The sequence below is a fragment of the Bombus pyrosoma genome, linkage group LG3 (genome assembly GCF_014825855.1).
Source record: "Bombus pyrosoma isolate SC7728 linkage group LG3, ASM1482585v1, whole genome shotgun sequence".
In the NCBI taxonomy this organism is placed as follows: domain Eukaryota; kingdom Metazoa; phylum Arthropoda; class Insecta; order Hymenoptera; family Apidae; genus Bombus; species Bombus pyrosoma.
In genome coordinates this window covers 1,788,202-1,804,334 of record NC_057772.1, presented here as the reverse complement: position 1 = coordinate 1,804,334, position 16,133 = coordinate 1,788,202, and the positions used below count along the sequence as shown (strand labels likewise).

At 49.5% G+C, this 16,133-nt stretch overlaps 1 protein-coding gene across 8 annotated transcripts in view; it reads left to right on the top strand.

Annotated features, from left to right (window-relative positions):
• The window catches only part of LOC122565853 (ecdysone-induced protein 74EF), a 146,558-nt gene that overhangs the window by 105,980 nt on the left and 24,445 nt on the right, over positions 1–16,133 (top strand). For 5 of the 8 annotated variants that reach the window (XM_043722274.1, XM_043722273.1, XM_043722275.1 and 2 more), the window contains 3 exons: positions 10,877–11,134; positions 13,352–13,519; positions 14,145–14,408. In XM_043722274.1, coding sequence (XP_043578209.1) covers positions 10,877–11,134; positions 13,352–13,519; positions 14,145–14,408 — 690 coding nt within the window. The remainder of the gene's footprint in view (positions 1–10,876; positions 11,135–13,351; positions 13,520–14,144; positions 14,409–16,133) is intronic. The other 3 variants (XM_043722278.1, XM_043722277.1, XM_043722280.1) reach the window with 3 other exon arrangements.

Here is a 16,133-nt window from a genome sequence, read left to right as displayed (position 1 = left end):
CCTTCTCCCCATACTCCGCGCTCCGGCTTCTTCACGCTCGATCGTCGACGAATTAACGCCGTCCAACGTCCGCGTGGACCTGAACGCGGTGGACCTCGACCCGGTGATTCGTAAACTGGCCACTGACCTTTTCGACGAATCGTCGCGACGCTTTCTCTTCCAGACTCGGCCGTCGCGTTCTTTCTTCCCCCTCCTCCTTTTTTTCTTTTTCTTCTTATTTTACATTACGGGTGTTACGTTAGCCGCTGTCGATGTCTGCAGGGGTTTTCGACTTCTGGCCTGACTGACCGACCGACCGACCGATTCTCAGAGTGGGAGATGGCGAAAAGAAAGTCCACGAAATTCCAGCGCGGGACACGTACTGCTTCGAGTCGCGTTACGCAATTAAGAAATTAGATTCTTCGCCATTAGGTTACGCAACCACGCCTTTAACGGCGTCTGCTCCTAAAAAGCCAACCGGATTGTTAATGTCCACGATAACGAAGTCCTTCGTTCCTTTTCACCCGACTCGACCGACTCGCCTTATCCAACCGGAAGGGTTTTCCAGGTGAAACGGTGTTTCTTCTCGAGCTTTCTCCGCCGCTTAGCTGGTAGATGCTTCTATCTGGGATTCTTAGAGATCGTACTCTCGATCGAAAAGGACAGGCAACAAGGTTTCACGCGTCCTGCGAGAAAACCGTAGGAACCTCTGAACCAGATAACGCTTAAAAGCATCGAGAACCATCTGGTCCAGCAGCGTCGTCATCCCTCGTTTGTTGTAACGTTTTCCTTTACCTGGATGCTAACCGCGTACCGTTAGAAACGAAACATCGATCCTCGCCGAATAACCCAGTTTCTTTCACGGGCTTTTAACGGGCCACGCATTAACCAGCGGCGAAGGGTATCCACCCCCGTGAGAAAGGAATTTTCACTGTGAGTCAAGCTCGTGGAACGATCTATTCATCGACCAAACGTCTCGCTGGTTAACGGTTCGACTCGTCGCTTTCTCTTTCTCTCGATGGCTCGAGGATCGTCGTGGATTATTTTCTACGTGGTGCGACTAATGCGACGCAGCTGGCCGAAACATCCTCGTACACGCGCAGGAACACGCGTACCGTTCGCGATCGCAAAGTCGACCGTTGCGGACGTTGCGAGGACGCGATCGAATCTCGATCGATATCGTTGGATAGCAGGCGGATCGAAACGTTCGAATTTAATTGCACGGCAAGCGTGTCAGTATCTCGCAAGTGTTCATCTCGAGAAGCGCGTCGTCGGTGAAAATGGTGACGCGTAGAAATCGAATGGATATGACGCAGCGATACGGAGAGAAGCGTGCCGTTAGTCAACTTTCCAGCCACGCTACGGTAATCATCACCGGTAACCTTTGCGCCGATGTTGCTACCTTCGCGTCGACCTTTTTCGAAACCTTAACAAATCGTTCCCATTGCCGTTTCTCTCGAACGGTTCTACCGGTCCACGAAGGAAGTGGGCGTGTGCGTGTTGGAACGATCCTGTCCTTAGAACACAATGGCGGATGAAGAAGCGTGCGCGGCTGCCGCTCCACGTCCAGACCATTCAGCCGTTGGAAATAGGTCAGGGACGCAGTTGCGGCGCGGTCGTTTCCTCTTTCTGCGGAAGAAGGAAAGAGAGAAATGTCACGGTGAAACACGGTCGGGAAAGTAGAGAGGAGAGTAGAAGAAGGGTGCGTAGGTAGGTTGCGAATATCCCTCGATGGTCGTGCGTTTTCAAGGCTGCACACGAGCCAGGGGTGGCTCCTCGTGTTTCCCGGTTGAATGGAACCCGATGATGTTTCGATACGGACCCGACCGTGTTTCCTCCCTTCTAGAGGTTGCACGCGCACGCTGACCCACATTTTACCTCCTGCCTTCGTTCACCAGCCTTTCGAATTGAGTAACTCGAATTACAAAGCGATAGGCTAGCGCACGGCCCACGCACCTGGATGGAGCAATTTGCTCGGAATTCATTTCCACGTGGAAACCGATTTCAGCGGGCAACGCGTTTCCGCGTGAAATTCCCTTTCGTTCGAGCAAAGTTCCCAGTTTCGTGCTCGTTTCGCTCGAGCATTCCGATCTCAGCCTAACACGACCGACTACGTGTAAATCGATTTTCGGTTCTTTCGACAATTCCATCTGTCGTTTCGTTTCCTGACAAAACAGAAACAGATATTTCCTTCCTTCCTTTCTACTTCGGAGATCTTTCGACGATCGAATTTGCACGAGATTGAAGCAGCAGCAGCAGCTACGCGATAGCTTCGTACGCTCGCAACTATCGCATCGTAAGTTAAACGACTGTTACGCGTCCGCGATTAGACGAATGTTATGTAAATTCGTGTTTTTATACGTACGAAAGAAACGAAGCTTAAGAAGAAACTGGTTCCACTGAAACGCATTCGTTTGGTTTCGATAAATAAGCCTTATATAATACGAGTATTACGAGCAATACTTTACGTATTTTGTACATTTCTGCATCTTCGCATTGAAACGCACCATTTGAATAATTACGTAAACGTTATACGCTGTTCCCTTTTATTAAACTATCATCGTGCCGTAACTAACTTTATCGCAATATCGGCCACTAGTTTCCTCGCAACATTCTACGCCCTTTTACGCAAAACTCTTTACACTCTGCGCAAACCGTGTTAATCTCGATCTCGGTTATCGATCGCCAATACCTAAAAATGGACGATCTCTCCGATCTCGGTACTCGACTCCAACTGCGTCGAGCGTGAACCTAATCGCGAGCGAATTCCGTTCCCAAGAAACAGAAAAGTACGAGCAGTCGGTTAGAAAAGAGAAAGAAGAGAGAAAAGAAAATCTATAAACCGATGATTATAGACACGAAAGGTGAAAACGGGCAGCTCGGTGTGTTGGATCGCGTGATCGAACGTGGAAAAAAATGGGGGAAGAACGGTTTTTCGAATATAGGGATAGGGAGAAGCGCGCGTAACGAGACTTCCGTGGAATCGAATGTTTCCTGTTTGGTCGGCAGTACAGCTCTCGTCGCTCTCGATCGTTCCTCCGTGCGATAACGGCCGTGCTCTTTTACGTGAAACACCCACTCGCCGTGACATGCACACGAGCGCACAGAGAGCCACGCACACGCTCGAATGGCCGAGCACACGAACGGGCAGAAGCACTCTCGGTTTCGACGGAGGAAGTGGGTCGCGCACATGCACAGACGCGCCGCACCGCTCCATGCCGCCGCCTCGTTTCCGGTATCGAAATTTCCGGCTTTGGCAATTCGCGGTGCAAGAGGTTACACGACGAATCGTCCCCCCTTCGCCGTTACACTCCTCAAGAATTAATTAACGACGTTTAATTAACGACGCGTCGTCGAGCTGGATGATCGTGGGTCGATTACGGATCGTCGACGAGTCGCGAAGCTGTCTGCCATCGTTCTTTAACGTTTCATTAATTTTTCAACGGAGAAACAATACATCGAACGTTTTAATTAGCCGAGGAGATTTTACCGTCTACGTACAATCGTCGCCTGCTTTTTATTCGTATTCGTGAAAAGATGAAAGTACGTGGCTTTGAATTCGACCGAGGTGATCGTTACGTTCATCCTCTATAACGCAACGTGACTCGAAAATCGTATCGTTCCAGACGTTTCGTTTTGATCGCTTTGCCGCAACCGCTATACCGTTTCATTCTTCCATCGTGTTACGCAAACTGTTTAGAATATTTGTCATTTTCTACTTCGATCATATAACGTAACTTGCCTGATTCGATAATTCGGCTGTAAAATTAGACGGAGTTCATAGAATCGGATAAGACAGAATCTGGGAGTTTGATCGGTTACCCCAAGGCCGGTGCTGTTTCTGCGAACACGTTCGTGCCACGGTATCGCGTCGAGTTTTCCCCTTGCAATTTCGAGATGGACAGTTTTTGGCACGCTAAACGAGAAAGAAAACAGCGTAATTACCGACTATCCAGAATCAATAACGATATCACGCTTCTGGTTCTCGCAAGGCGGAAGCGTAGGAGTCGCGTGTCAACGATCGAACTGCCGTTAGCACGAGATCGAAGTGACAAGGAACTGTAAAATCGCAAATGACACGATAGCGACACGCGGGAGAAAAGATAGCGCCAGAATTCGCGATATCTGTTTGCTAACCCTTAAATTGTAAAAGCGCGTTCATTAAGGACGCGCTTAGCCAATATGTTGATGTCTCCGGCAAACTGAAACGGCAATTAGGCAAAGATCGCGCAAAGTATAATCTCGAGTGACAATTGACAAATTGTAGAAAGCGCGACACGAAAGTGCCAATTTGTTGGCGAAAAAGGTCGGTATAAAATATTCGAACGCGCTGTTGCCTACAAATTACCGTCCGCCGTGACTGAAATATACCGATTAATGCCGATTTTCCTGTATCCACTTTATACAATTGAAATATTACATTTGTCGTGCATAATAATCGTCGGTGTAAGAAAGCGAAACTACAATTAGAACGAGATAGAGAGGCCTTTACCGATTATCTGAATAATAATTACGAGCCCGGATGTTAATGAAGTCGTTAATGAAATCTTCCAACGATTCCGTATTAAAGAAACGGAAACGCGAGTAGCTCAGTTGGCTGCAATTTCGCTTTGAGATTGATCCTCGGCTCCCGTAACCGGGTAACATTTTTCAACACGACTCGATCGAGAGTCGAGAGCAGGATCGAAGCGAGAAAGTATGGCGTGCCACGAAATTACATAACGCAGCCAATAACCAACCGCGACGAATCAAAGGTTCTGGCTGCCACGCGATTGCATTGCGCTACACCAAACACCACCTTTGGGAATACGAAAGAGATAAAGACTGAAAGTATTTTTTTTTCTTTTTTTTTTTTTTTCATTCTTTCGAACTGTTCGTGATTGCGGTTTCATGTATTCCACTCGACTCTGTAACCATTTCGGTTGATCGGCTTCGAGCAGAATCCACGGTTAATAACTCGTATTTCTTCATCCGCGCCGTGCACTTTTGTGTACGCGGTTTTAATGCTATTTACAAACGCGATATCGCCAGCCTTTCTAACTTTGAACTTGAATCGGATACTTGCACCGTGTTTGTATTCGCTTGCACGAAACGAGTATTAACCTCTCCAGGGATACCGACACCGAAACGAAATTAATCGAGGTGCAACGCGATTATACAGATGGTCTCTTCTCGAGAAAGCGGCGAGCGGTTATTCCGAGGCTCTTCGATCGATTCGTTGCTCGAGGAATCGACCTGCCGCGAGCCGCGACGTTTCAAACGAGATTTTCGCTGGAGTCTTCCCGAAAATTGCCGTCCGACGCGACAGAACCAAGTTCCAAGTTCGAAGGAACAGTGCCGCGGTCGAGAAAGGGTTAATCACTGCCACTTTCGAGGCGTGATTTCCACGGCCGGTATTCCATTCTTGGCCGACCACACCTGCGTGCAGCTGCACCTGCGACCGCCACGAAAACATCGCGATCGTTTCACGGCCGTAATTTCTTTGTGCCGTTGCTGCGACTCGTTTGTCGCTGTCGATTCTTCCCTGAATCTCGCCGCGATCGAACGTTCTCCATCCGCATAAACTCGAACGATTCCTACAAAATAGACGCAGTCTTCTCGTAGAAGAAACAGGAAGGTCTCCCGGGGAGCAAGGAAGGGTGGAAAATATGCAACGAGTGGGAGAACTCGTTTCGAGACAGATCGATGTCTTCGTGTCAAGGATACGTTCGTTTAGGTTGGCGTGAACGAGCGACGAAGCGCGCAGCAAAGCCGAGACGTTCAAACTTCCGACGAGGTTCCACGCTCCTCTTCGTCTTCTTCGAGAAGTTAGCAACCGCGGCGATCCAACTATCCGGGTCATCCCGCCGGATTCCGCCGCTGCGAACGTGGCATCGAAATGTCAGGCGCCTATAGTTCAATCCCCGCGGATCTCCGATCTTCGGATCTTAGGGAAAAGTATATACCGCGAAATTGCCCCGATCGACGAATCTTCTCTTTCTAATAAAATAAGATAGCGATCAAAGTTCGCACAGGGTGTGATGCAAAAGTAACGCAATCTCGTGTCTCGATGCTAGGAAGAATATCACGATACCGAGAAACTATCTGATCATCGCTATTACGAATGATTCTATTGTATCAATAAAGCAAATGGAAACGAGGAATTCTATAGGTTTGATAAATTGATCGTCGTTCGTGCGACGCTGCGAGGAAGAGGAAACGATCGTTAGATACAAATGTACGGATAGTACGATAATAACGCAATAATAAGTAGAGTCTGGGTGCCTACCGTTTGCGCGAGAACAAAAAGCACGAGCAAACGAGATTAACTGCGAGCTGTTCGTACGCGTTATTCATACACGGCGTAATCCCAAAATACACGGCGTCCGATCGTTAAGAAACTCTTTACGTTGAAAAATAAGATTACGTACAAGTACCGCTTCTAGTCACTGTACGATAATTGCTCGACGCGATTTTCATGTTTCTGTGGATCGCGCCATTCTTATACTTATACCAGCGTTTCCATAAAGCTTGGCTATCAAATTAAAAATTGCCGGTCAAACTTACTTTCGTTTCGGCCGGCATCGAACGGTGGCCAATTAAACCGGCCGTTTCGTCAGAATTCCAGGCGAAACGGAATGGATCGATGGAAATCGGTCGCGCGGCCACCTTTGTCGCGCGCATATTTGTGGGGCGCGCGCGTGATGTCACATAGAAAGAGAGAGTCGTTACCGTTACGCAATGCGCTCCACGGCCGGATGGTGTGTGCGAGCGTGCGAGCGTGCGTGCGTGCGTGCGTGTACGCGGCGAGAAAGTTGCGTGGCCCGGGCAAACGCTGACCTTACGTACTGCGCGTGCGCGTGTGCGGCCGAATCGTTTCGGCGCTCGATCGAGGCGATCGCCCAAGCGCTCTTATCCTCTCGACGACGCTTCGTGCGTCTGTCGACACGCTTCCAGCCTCGAGGAAGCGAGGAAAGCGGAACAGACGTGCAATCGCTCGTTTGCGTATGATCCGCGGTCATCGCGTTCGTCCGCTCTCCGGACGGAATCGTTCGTTTCTTTATATCGGCGTTTGATCCTTTGGAATCTAAAAATTTCAAGATTGTCATCGGCGATCGGACGATGGAGAGTCGTTGCTCGTTGGTGTCTCGTGAAATATAACAGAAACGAATAATTAGTGTAGCGTTTCTTTCGTTGAAACCTGAATGGTTCCACGTTAATGATTCGCTTAGGTAATTCTTCCGCGTATCTTAATCGTCGCACATTGTAAATTACGAGTCGTCAACATTGCAGTTTGTTGTTTCAGCAATTAGCGACGGAAATTACCGACGTTCTTGTCGAATCAATTAACGCTGAATTCTATTCTAAATATATATGGCTCGAATTATGTTTCCTCGTATGTATATAAATGTACGTGAATTGCTTGTCGATAGCTGTAACGTTGAATAACGTTGAATATGCTTAACGGATATCGCCGACCGTTTCAAACGTCCATCGTATACACGCGCGAACGAGCCTAGGTACAGGCGCGTTTAGATACAACGAACGAGATTATTGGCCGAAAGAAACAGCCCTCGACTTCTAGTCGAAAATAGTCGGAGAATGCGGAGAAGTCGGGCATTGCGCGGTAACGAGCTCGACTCGACGGAACAAGATCGACGCGTCGATGCGCCGGAAGCGGGTTTCGGTGGCGAAACGCGCGGAATAGACGAGATGGAAGGCGAAAGCATCGGTGAAAATTCCACGGTTCTCGAAACGACGCGAGCCGAAAGCGGGGATGTGTTCGGTCGATGCGGCTAGACACCCACCCTTCTCCGCTGACGCGAGGGCGAGTCAAGGTCAAGCAAGGTCGAGCCCCCCGGAACCTCCAGGAGAACTCGACTCGTCGCTAACGAGCCGATACCAACGACCGTACGCGATCAAAGACGCTCGAAGATCGCGGAAAACGATCCTCGAGATTTCCGCCGCCGTGAAACGGTCGTTTCGATCGGAGCTTGGGCGGCGGACGCGATTAACCGTTCGCCATCGTTCGGGTTATCTCGTGTCGTATTTTAAACGTGTTTTATACGCGCCAACTTTTACTCGGATCGGAATCGAACGCGGGTTGAGAAACTTTTTAAGCATCGGTTAACGCTCCTTGTACGAGTCTCGACAGAGCGGTTGAATTACATCGAAATTCGCAACCAGTTAGGATTCTGTCTGTGCAAGGTTGGAGAATTTGTTCGTTCGCCTGGTAGTTTGATACGTTCGTTGTTGCCTGCTGAAAAATTAACTCGGTCGCTTTGGGGTTGGCAAGAAGTTAGCAGCAGAAATAATTTTTCACGACCCATCGTTCGTTTCCTCTGACCGCTATATGTTCCGTGGCTGTGAAGAGGAAACGGTCGTCGCAAAATTGTAGGTTCGGGGACAAAATTGTCGACGTATTCGAGTCGAATCAATATTATTACGGACAACGTGGACGACGAGGCAAAGGGAAAACGAGCGTGGCTCGATAACAAGCCATTTATTTACAACTTCGTTTCGAATTGAAAACGTCGAGCGGACAGGAATAATTCAACGGTCGCACGTACGAGTTCTCGCTGCGTATCCAGTCACGGGGATAGGTGCATCTGAAATGCACCCTCGTAAGTAGAGATTTCGTCGAGGGTGTGTTTTCGGGGTTAACGGAGGTCAACGGGATCCTTAAACTCTGACCCGAACGATACGATCTTGCCTGGCTCGCGTTCGTTCGCGTCGAGAAAATTTTATTCGCCAATATTTTTCACTTCTCTGCGAGATACTCGAGATACAAATTTTCCATCTTTCGTCCAAACATCGATCCTCCTCCGTGCAACCGACTCGTTAGAAACGGATGGTCGATGCTCGTCTCGCGTCCGATCAGGTAGAACCAGTAAAAGTAAACGGTGGCGAGCTTTCTCCGGTTTGCAGGTCGGTAAAAGCTCGTCTATCCGATTTCGCGGTAGCTTACGTTCTGATACGAAACCGACGTATATCGAACACGAAGAATGCACCGCGGATGTCGCGTACGAACGAACGTTCCAAGTTACGACGGCCAAATATCGGCCCATCGGTCGCGTTCCACAAAACGACGACTACGAACACAAGCCAGCTCGTTTTGCTCCACGTCCGTGACTCCTCTCGTTATTCCCTCCCTTATCCTTCGAGTTTTTCGCCTTCTGTTTTTCCCTTTGTGCTCGCCTGCTCTCTCTTTTGCTCTTGTTGCTCGATAAACAACCAGAGCTGAAACAGCAGTCTGTTGCCGGGCGAGAAGAAGAAACCGATCGTTTGCTCGACTACCTCGCCAACAGCTAAACACACCCGTTGGCTCGATCTACGCGGTCGTAATTACCGATTCAATTCACGGATCCGTCCGTGACGTCGGCAGATCCCCAGGTCCATTTATCGTCGATTGCCTCTCGATGATCGACTTCCTCGAGAAACGCGGCTACGTCCGCTAGAATTTCAACCTTGCTTCCGGTTCTCCCGACTTTCTCGCGCGCTACATTTCGCGGCGATTCAATTTTACTATTTAATTTCGCAGGGAAAATTGCTACACCGGTAGAACCGCTTTATCGACGCGCCGCAGAGACCCGAAGGTGCTCTTCGGAGAAACAAAACTCGATACGAAAGTTTATTCGTATCTTTGATGGAAAATTCTCGAACGTACGGTTAGTCACGAGTGTCTGTGAAAATGAAATTCTATCAAATATCGTGGCAAAGTGAACGTATCTGTTCCACGCGAAAATACCGATTGAAATAGAGTTTCCACAAAATGTTCGTTACCATCTGTACGCGTTCGAAAGGTTTTCTAAAATAATACAAACGTATTGTGAGTTGTATTATAGTCGTTATTGGAACGCGATTAATTTTAATGAAAGCACATCGTCGTTTAGAACGGCCGAAAGCGCGCAAAGAGTACAATATCCGCGAGCAATGGACAACGAGCATTGGACAAGATATAATAATACAACACGATCCTGTTTTCGTTCGAATTTCGTCACTGAATTTTCATCAGACATGCAGACAGACCCGTCTGGGGCGCAAATATCGTGAATTACGCAACCGATCGCCGCGCGTTTAACCGCGTGTGGGCGCCGAAAGGTAAACGCGATAAAAAGCGGTCGACACACTTCTTTCTGGCTCGCGTGGTGATCCCTCTGGTTTTACGAGGGGAGACCGATAAATGGTCCGAAGTGATCGTCGGAAAGCGAACCGAACTGAAGCGAAAAAAAAAAAAAAAAAGAAAGAGGAGAAAGATCGAGAGTGTGGCGAGGCGAAGAAAGCGCGAACCAGCGCGGCCGATTCGCCGGCAGTCATCGAGCGTGCCGGCTCGGGTCGATTTTCCACGGCGATTTTTCCCCGGCTGCTGCCATGAGAAATTGCTTAATGAAGCCGCGAGGTTGGCACTGCCTGAAAGGAAGGTAGAAACGTTGCAGTGGGTCAAGGAGAGACACACCGGCTTTCACTTCCTCTCCGCAGCGCCGCGCTATACCCCTCGAGAACACCTCCCATGCCTCTCTTTTTTTTTTTTTCCTCCGTGCTTCCTCAGCCTTCTCTCGGGGCTACCGTTAGGAAGCGATTTAACTGCTCCCACCGTCTAATGGTATAATCTGTTTTCACCGGAATCGTAATCGATCGCGATAGAAACGCGTATAACGAGCAGCGTACTCTCGCACGAGTCGCCAGGCACTTGCGAATCTTTGACGCGAGCTTCGACGAGACTGAGATAGTCGAGAGACGCGTAACGGAGAATTTCGTTATTCGACGAGTATCGACTCGTAATTGCTGCGATAAAGAATCGTATATTTCGACAGGGAACCCTCGGCTTTCACAGTGAAAGTAAAACACGAAAAGCCTGCTTTTCGATAGCGATGGAACAATAGCTGACATTTTCTGCACGTTGATTGTGTGATTCTAGTGGACACCAGGGAGGTCCAGCCACACGATGCGAACGAGAAGGAACAACTGAGTCTGGCGAGCGTTAAAGCGGAACCAGGATCGACCGGTACGACGACGACCACCACGGGGACTCGTCTGTTGCACGGTATTCTCTCGCAGCACCCCCAGCAGCACGGTCTAGGGGTGCAAAATGGATACGGCCGCCACTTGGCCGGCCATGCTCAGATGGGCCAGCCGTCCTACACCACTGCCACGATCGCCACCACCAGTACACCAGGTCAATCTCAAACCTACCTTCGCGAGTCTTTGCACAGCCAAGTCGACCAAGAACGTTTTTAGCAAATTTTATCGATTTTTCAGTTCCGTTACGCTGCTTTAGAGCGAGAAATTCCGAAGAAACGAACGGGGATCGATCGACGTGGCTTCTAAACGGCTCGAATATAATTCCCGTAACAGTTTCCAACGATCCCCGCGAACAATTTACATCGATGAAAAGTAATTGTAACGGGTATGCAACGTATTGCACGCTTTCGTCGAAACCTCGCAGTTGCGACTACAATAGAAACGCGGAGAAAGCAACGGAGAGGATTGCGCGTTCCTGCAAGCTGGAACAAGTGAAATCAATTCGCGCGAGCGGCTCGAGGAAGATGCATGGAATCGCGTGCAAGGTCGTAACGAGGCGAAAAACGAGCGATTTTTCCCATCGCTCCTCGTTTTTTCCCCCGCTTTTCGCCGCGCAAAACAAGAGTACGCGCATCGATTTTCCATCGGAACGGCGCTCTGCTCGGCCAATAATAATATTTACAAAGCAATATCGACGGCTGGCTGGTAAACAGCCGACAGGAAATCACTTCCGGCGTGGCTTGGCCGCGGCGCGCCGAGCCGAGCCGGTAAACGTTTGACTTTCCTCTCTCGCCACGCTTTTCATGGGCACGCCGCCGCGAGTAAAGCGTTACGCTCGCTCCCATTGGCCGTTTCTCGACTAGCTCGTCCGCTCCAACAGCGTGCAATTCCCTCGCCGCTGACGTTAATCGTTAGAGACGACGAGCTGGCAATAAAAAGGCGAAAATTCCTGTTTAGCCGCCGCGCAGACCGGTAATATCGATTTCTCGACTTCCCGTCCGCCGATGAACCAAGATTTCACCACCGGAGCTCACCTGTGCGACACGAGACCGCCCGAAAATCCCCCACCTTCTTACCCTGCTCGCACGCGAGCTTCCTACGAGTCTACCGAATAATTTCAATCTTCTAAACGATAAGAAGAAATTAGAGGAGGATAGAATGGAACGTGTAAAGACGCGTTGAACGGCGAAAGAAAAGAGGAAAGATACCGCGCTACGGCGTCTCGCGTATATTTATATTATCAACCCTGCGCGTGATTCGCAAAGCTTCGCAAAGTGTCGTTGCGTAAGCCAGACACGGGTGTAGTACTCGCGACGTGTTCCGTGCGATCCGGTTCACGAGTACCTCGCTTGGTCCGCTCGATTCACCAAAATTATCGATCGAAAAAATGGCGAAAAAGTCGACGAGTATCGCTGCTAGTCCTGAGATAGATTTACCAGTCGATCTGCATCTGTAACGCTCGATACGACTATGACGTACGCTCTGCGTAACGCGACGACGACGACGTCGATGACGGAGGTGGCGCCGAACAGTGAAAAAGGATACGGACGGACTAACATCTCGCGCGACACAGAGGACCTTTTACGACTGGTTTCAGATCGTTCGCTTTCTCTGTCTGTTTCTGGCTGTCTGGCTGCGAGCGGAGCAGAGAGAGGGAGAGAAGGAGACCGTGGGAAGCACGAGCGATATGCATACCCAATGACCGGATGACCTTCGGCCGTTGCATAAAGATGCCTTTAATTGACGGCGCACGCGAAAACACGTTCGACGGTCTGGCACGGTGCTCGATAAAGCGACCGATGCTCCGAGTCGTTCGCTGCTCTGGACCACCTCGGAGACTTTAATTCGTTCGCGAAACACAAAGACCGAAGTAACCGAGCGTAAATACCTGCGACCGCGGGTAATTCGGCCAGATGGCGCCTCCGAGTTCCCGACTCTCGATACACTCTCGAGCCGTTTTACCTTACCTTAAACTATGACCCCGTTTCGTGATCGGAATTTCGATTCCAACCAATCCGGTCCATTTACCGGCCGTCCTATACGTTTGTTTCGCCGATGTGAAATTTCGTTTGCAAAATTTCGTCACAGCCATCGAACGCCCGGGTTCCTCCGAAACAGCATGCAGCGGTACTCGTGAACTCGATCGGCGGATGAAACCGTCCGCGCTCGTTTCGCGTTATCGCGTAATTATTCGCTGGAAACGTACGTAGAGTGGAAGCGTGCAAAACGTTGCAAAATCAACGAGCCCAGCTGTGCGCGCGTTTTAGTATCTATGCTTGGCTCCCTTTTTTCCTCGAGGTCAGTCACCTGGACGCGACTACCAAACGAAACGTTTGTATGGTTTTATTTTTGTTTCATCGCATGGAAACAGGAAGCGGATCACTGCCAGCGAGCCCCGCCGACAGCGGAGTCAGCGACGTCGAATCCAGCACGTCCTCGGGCGGTAACGAGGACGCGAATCTTTTGTTGAAAGCGAGGCTCAACCCTAACTCGTCCCTTCAGCCAAGTCTCGCGTCCCATCATTCTCATTTGTCGTCAGGTAAGCGCACACGTACATCCTACGTTCGATTATTCTACTAGACGAACCACCTAGACAACAAGAGCACGATAATAGATCGTCCCGATTCTACGGATACTTTATCCGATGGTATTTCGAAATCGTTTCGTTAAATCGCGTATCTCCGTCAAAATCTGTGATTCGTCGCGGTGCAACTGCCACACAAGTTGGCAGAATTACACGAATTTCGGTTAACGCGTTGACTACGGATTTGCTGTTACGTTTAGCGAATTACAAGTCGAACTGTGGAACGACGTTTCCTAGTCGTTTGTATCAAATATAGAAGCGAATATTGTCGACGGAAACTATTTGTCGGCGTACTGTCGCATCGTTCGCGACGAATTTATAGAAAGTGCACAGAATGCAGAAAACAGGCGGAAATCTACGAAACATCGCAAGTACGGTACTCGTTGTAATAATAGTTAGCGAATGAAACGATTCTAGCAACGAAAATCGCGTCTACGGAGAACGTGTTAAAAAAATGTTCGGACGAATAGAACGATATAGATCGATGTAGGGGCGATACTTGCCGTCGTTGAGTGGGAAAAAGGCGGTAAGATGTTTGTCATTGTACGAACGTAGACGACTATATATAGTTTCTTATTAGAAATCTCTGTGGAATGTCCGACAGCAGCGCTCGGCAGGTCAGCCTGTCACAGTCCTGGCGTTTATCCGTCGACGGCGGGCTTTCTGCCGCCCTCCTATCATCCTCATCAGCATCATCCCTCCCAGTACCATCCGCACAGAGGGAGTTCGCCTCACCATCAACATGGGAACCATACGATGGGCCCGACAATGGGACCGCCCCACCATCACCACCACCACCAAACGCAGAGTCTGCAACATTTGCATTATCGTCAGCCACCTACACGTAAGTTGCTTTATCTTTTTCCTGCGTTTCTCTCTTCTTTTCTTTCCTCTTTTCGTTCTTTCCGTTTTCGTCGTCGCGCGGTCTTGCCTTTCCGAAAGAAAACGGTACAATACGTAGAAATTATCCACGATTCGTATCGGCAAGATCCCTCTATTTCGCGAAAATATCGCGTTCGCTCGAGGACGATGTTTTACTCGGGAAAGCTGATTGATAAGTCGCGACAAACCTCCATGGAAGGAAAATTCTACGCTTTGCGTTCTCCTTGTTTCTACTTTTTTTCTTCTCTTCTTCTTCTTTTTTTTTTCTTTTTTTGCGAAAGCGTGTAAATGGAAGTTAAACAAAGGACAAAGTATAAGACGTTTCTTGACCCCGTTTCCACGGGCCGCAGGTTCAGCGGTACCAGACGATCTCGATGTCTTGGCGAATTCGATCGAAGCCGACCACCAATAAGTCAGTAATTTCAGTATCTCGCGGCGATATCGAGGGGGGCAGAGAGAGAGAGAGAGAGAGAGAGAGATTCGATAGTCGTGACGCAACGTCGACGCGGCTCGGGTTTATTTCGGCTCGCTGGGTATCGATTAATACGGAGAAGGAAAGAAAGTGTCTCAGCCTCTCAGGTAATTACGCTCGATAGATAATTTCAGCCGGAGAAGAACCCGCAGGTAGCGATAATTCGAACGAATCGATTCTACGTCGCGATTAGCTCCTTTCAAAATCGTCACAAGGGACGAAACGACCGAATTGTAGCGTCTTAAACGCACGGCAGAGGATCGTTCGTGCGCATTAAAGATGGAAATTCGTCGCCGAAATTCCGAAATTCCTGTATGGCGACCAAGGGAGTAGTTCTCCGGGTACGGTACGTGTACGACGCGCAACGTTAACAATAGAAACGCACGAGCGTAGACACGGAAACGAACTGGTTGGATCAACGTGTGCACGTTTGTGCAAAGTGTTGCGATGTAAACCACCGGCTGATATTTCCGGCAGTTCCGTGAAAATAGCTCGTAACACTTCAGTCGAACAACCGGAGCGGCTGTTGCCGATTCGACCGCATTACGAATCCCGATAAATACACCTAATCCGCGCCCTAGCCTGTCATCGTTCTTCCTACGACCTATAAGCCCCACGTTGCGAGTATAAGCGCCGTTTACAAACGAAACCGCGACATGGATTACCTAGCGGACGAACGAAATCTCGATCGAGGCTTGGTGCGCGGGCTGTGTGCTCGGGCCGATGGAATCGCGATTCTCCGTGGATTCTCTGCGAGAACGATCCGATTAAAAGCACCCGGCGCTAGAAATATCGGTCAAGCCAAGCTCGTGCTCGATTTCCACGTAACCGCATGGCCGGTGAACGCCGGCAGCAGGAAACGTGTCTAGCTCGTCTAGTTGGACGAAAACGAAGAAGAGAGATGGAAAGAGCGCGACACTTCCTCGTGGCAGGTTGTAGATGCAAAGTGAAAGGAGTAGCGAGTTGCCTGCGGCAACAGCGGCTCCGACATAACCGAGGGTTCCATTAGAGTTAAAAGAGGAGGAGAAGCAGAAGCAGAAGGGGAGAAAAAAGCACAGGGAAGGTGGTGTGTGCATACGGTGTATACGCGAGTTTCGCGTGGTCTGTTACACACTACGGCCGCTCGTCGTACCCTATGCCGAGCTTCGTCATCTACGTCGGCAGAAATCGCAACAACGCCGACATCAGCCGAGCCATTCGTTCTCTTGACCCACT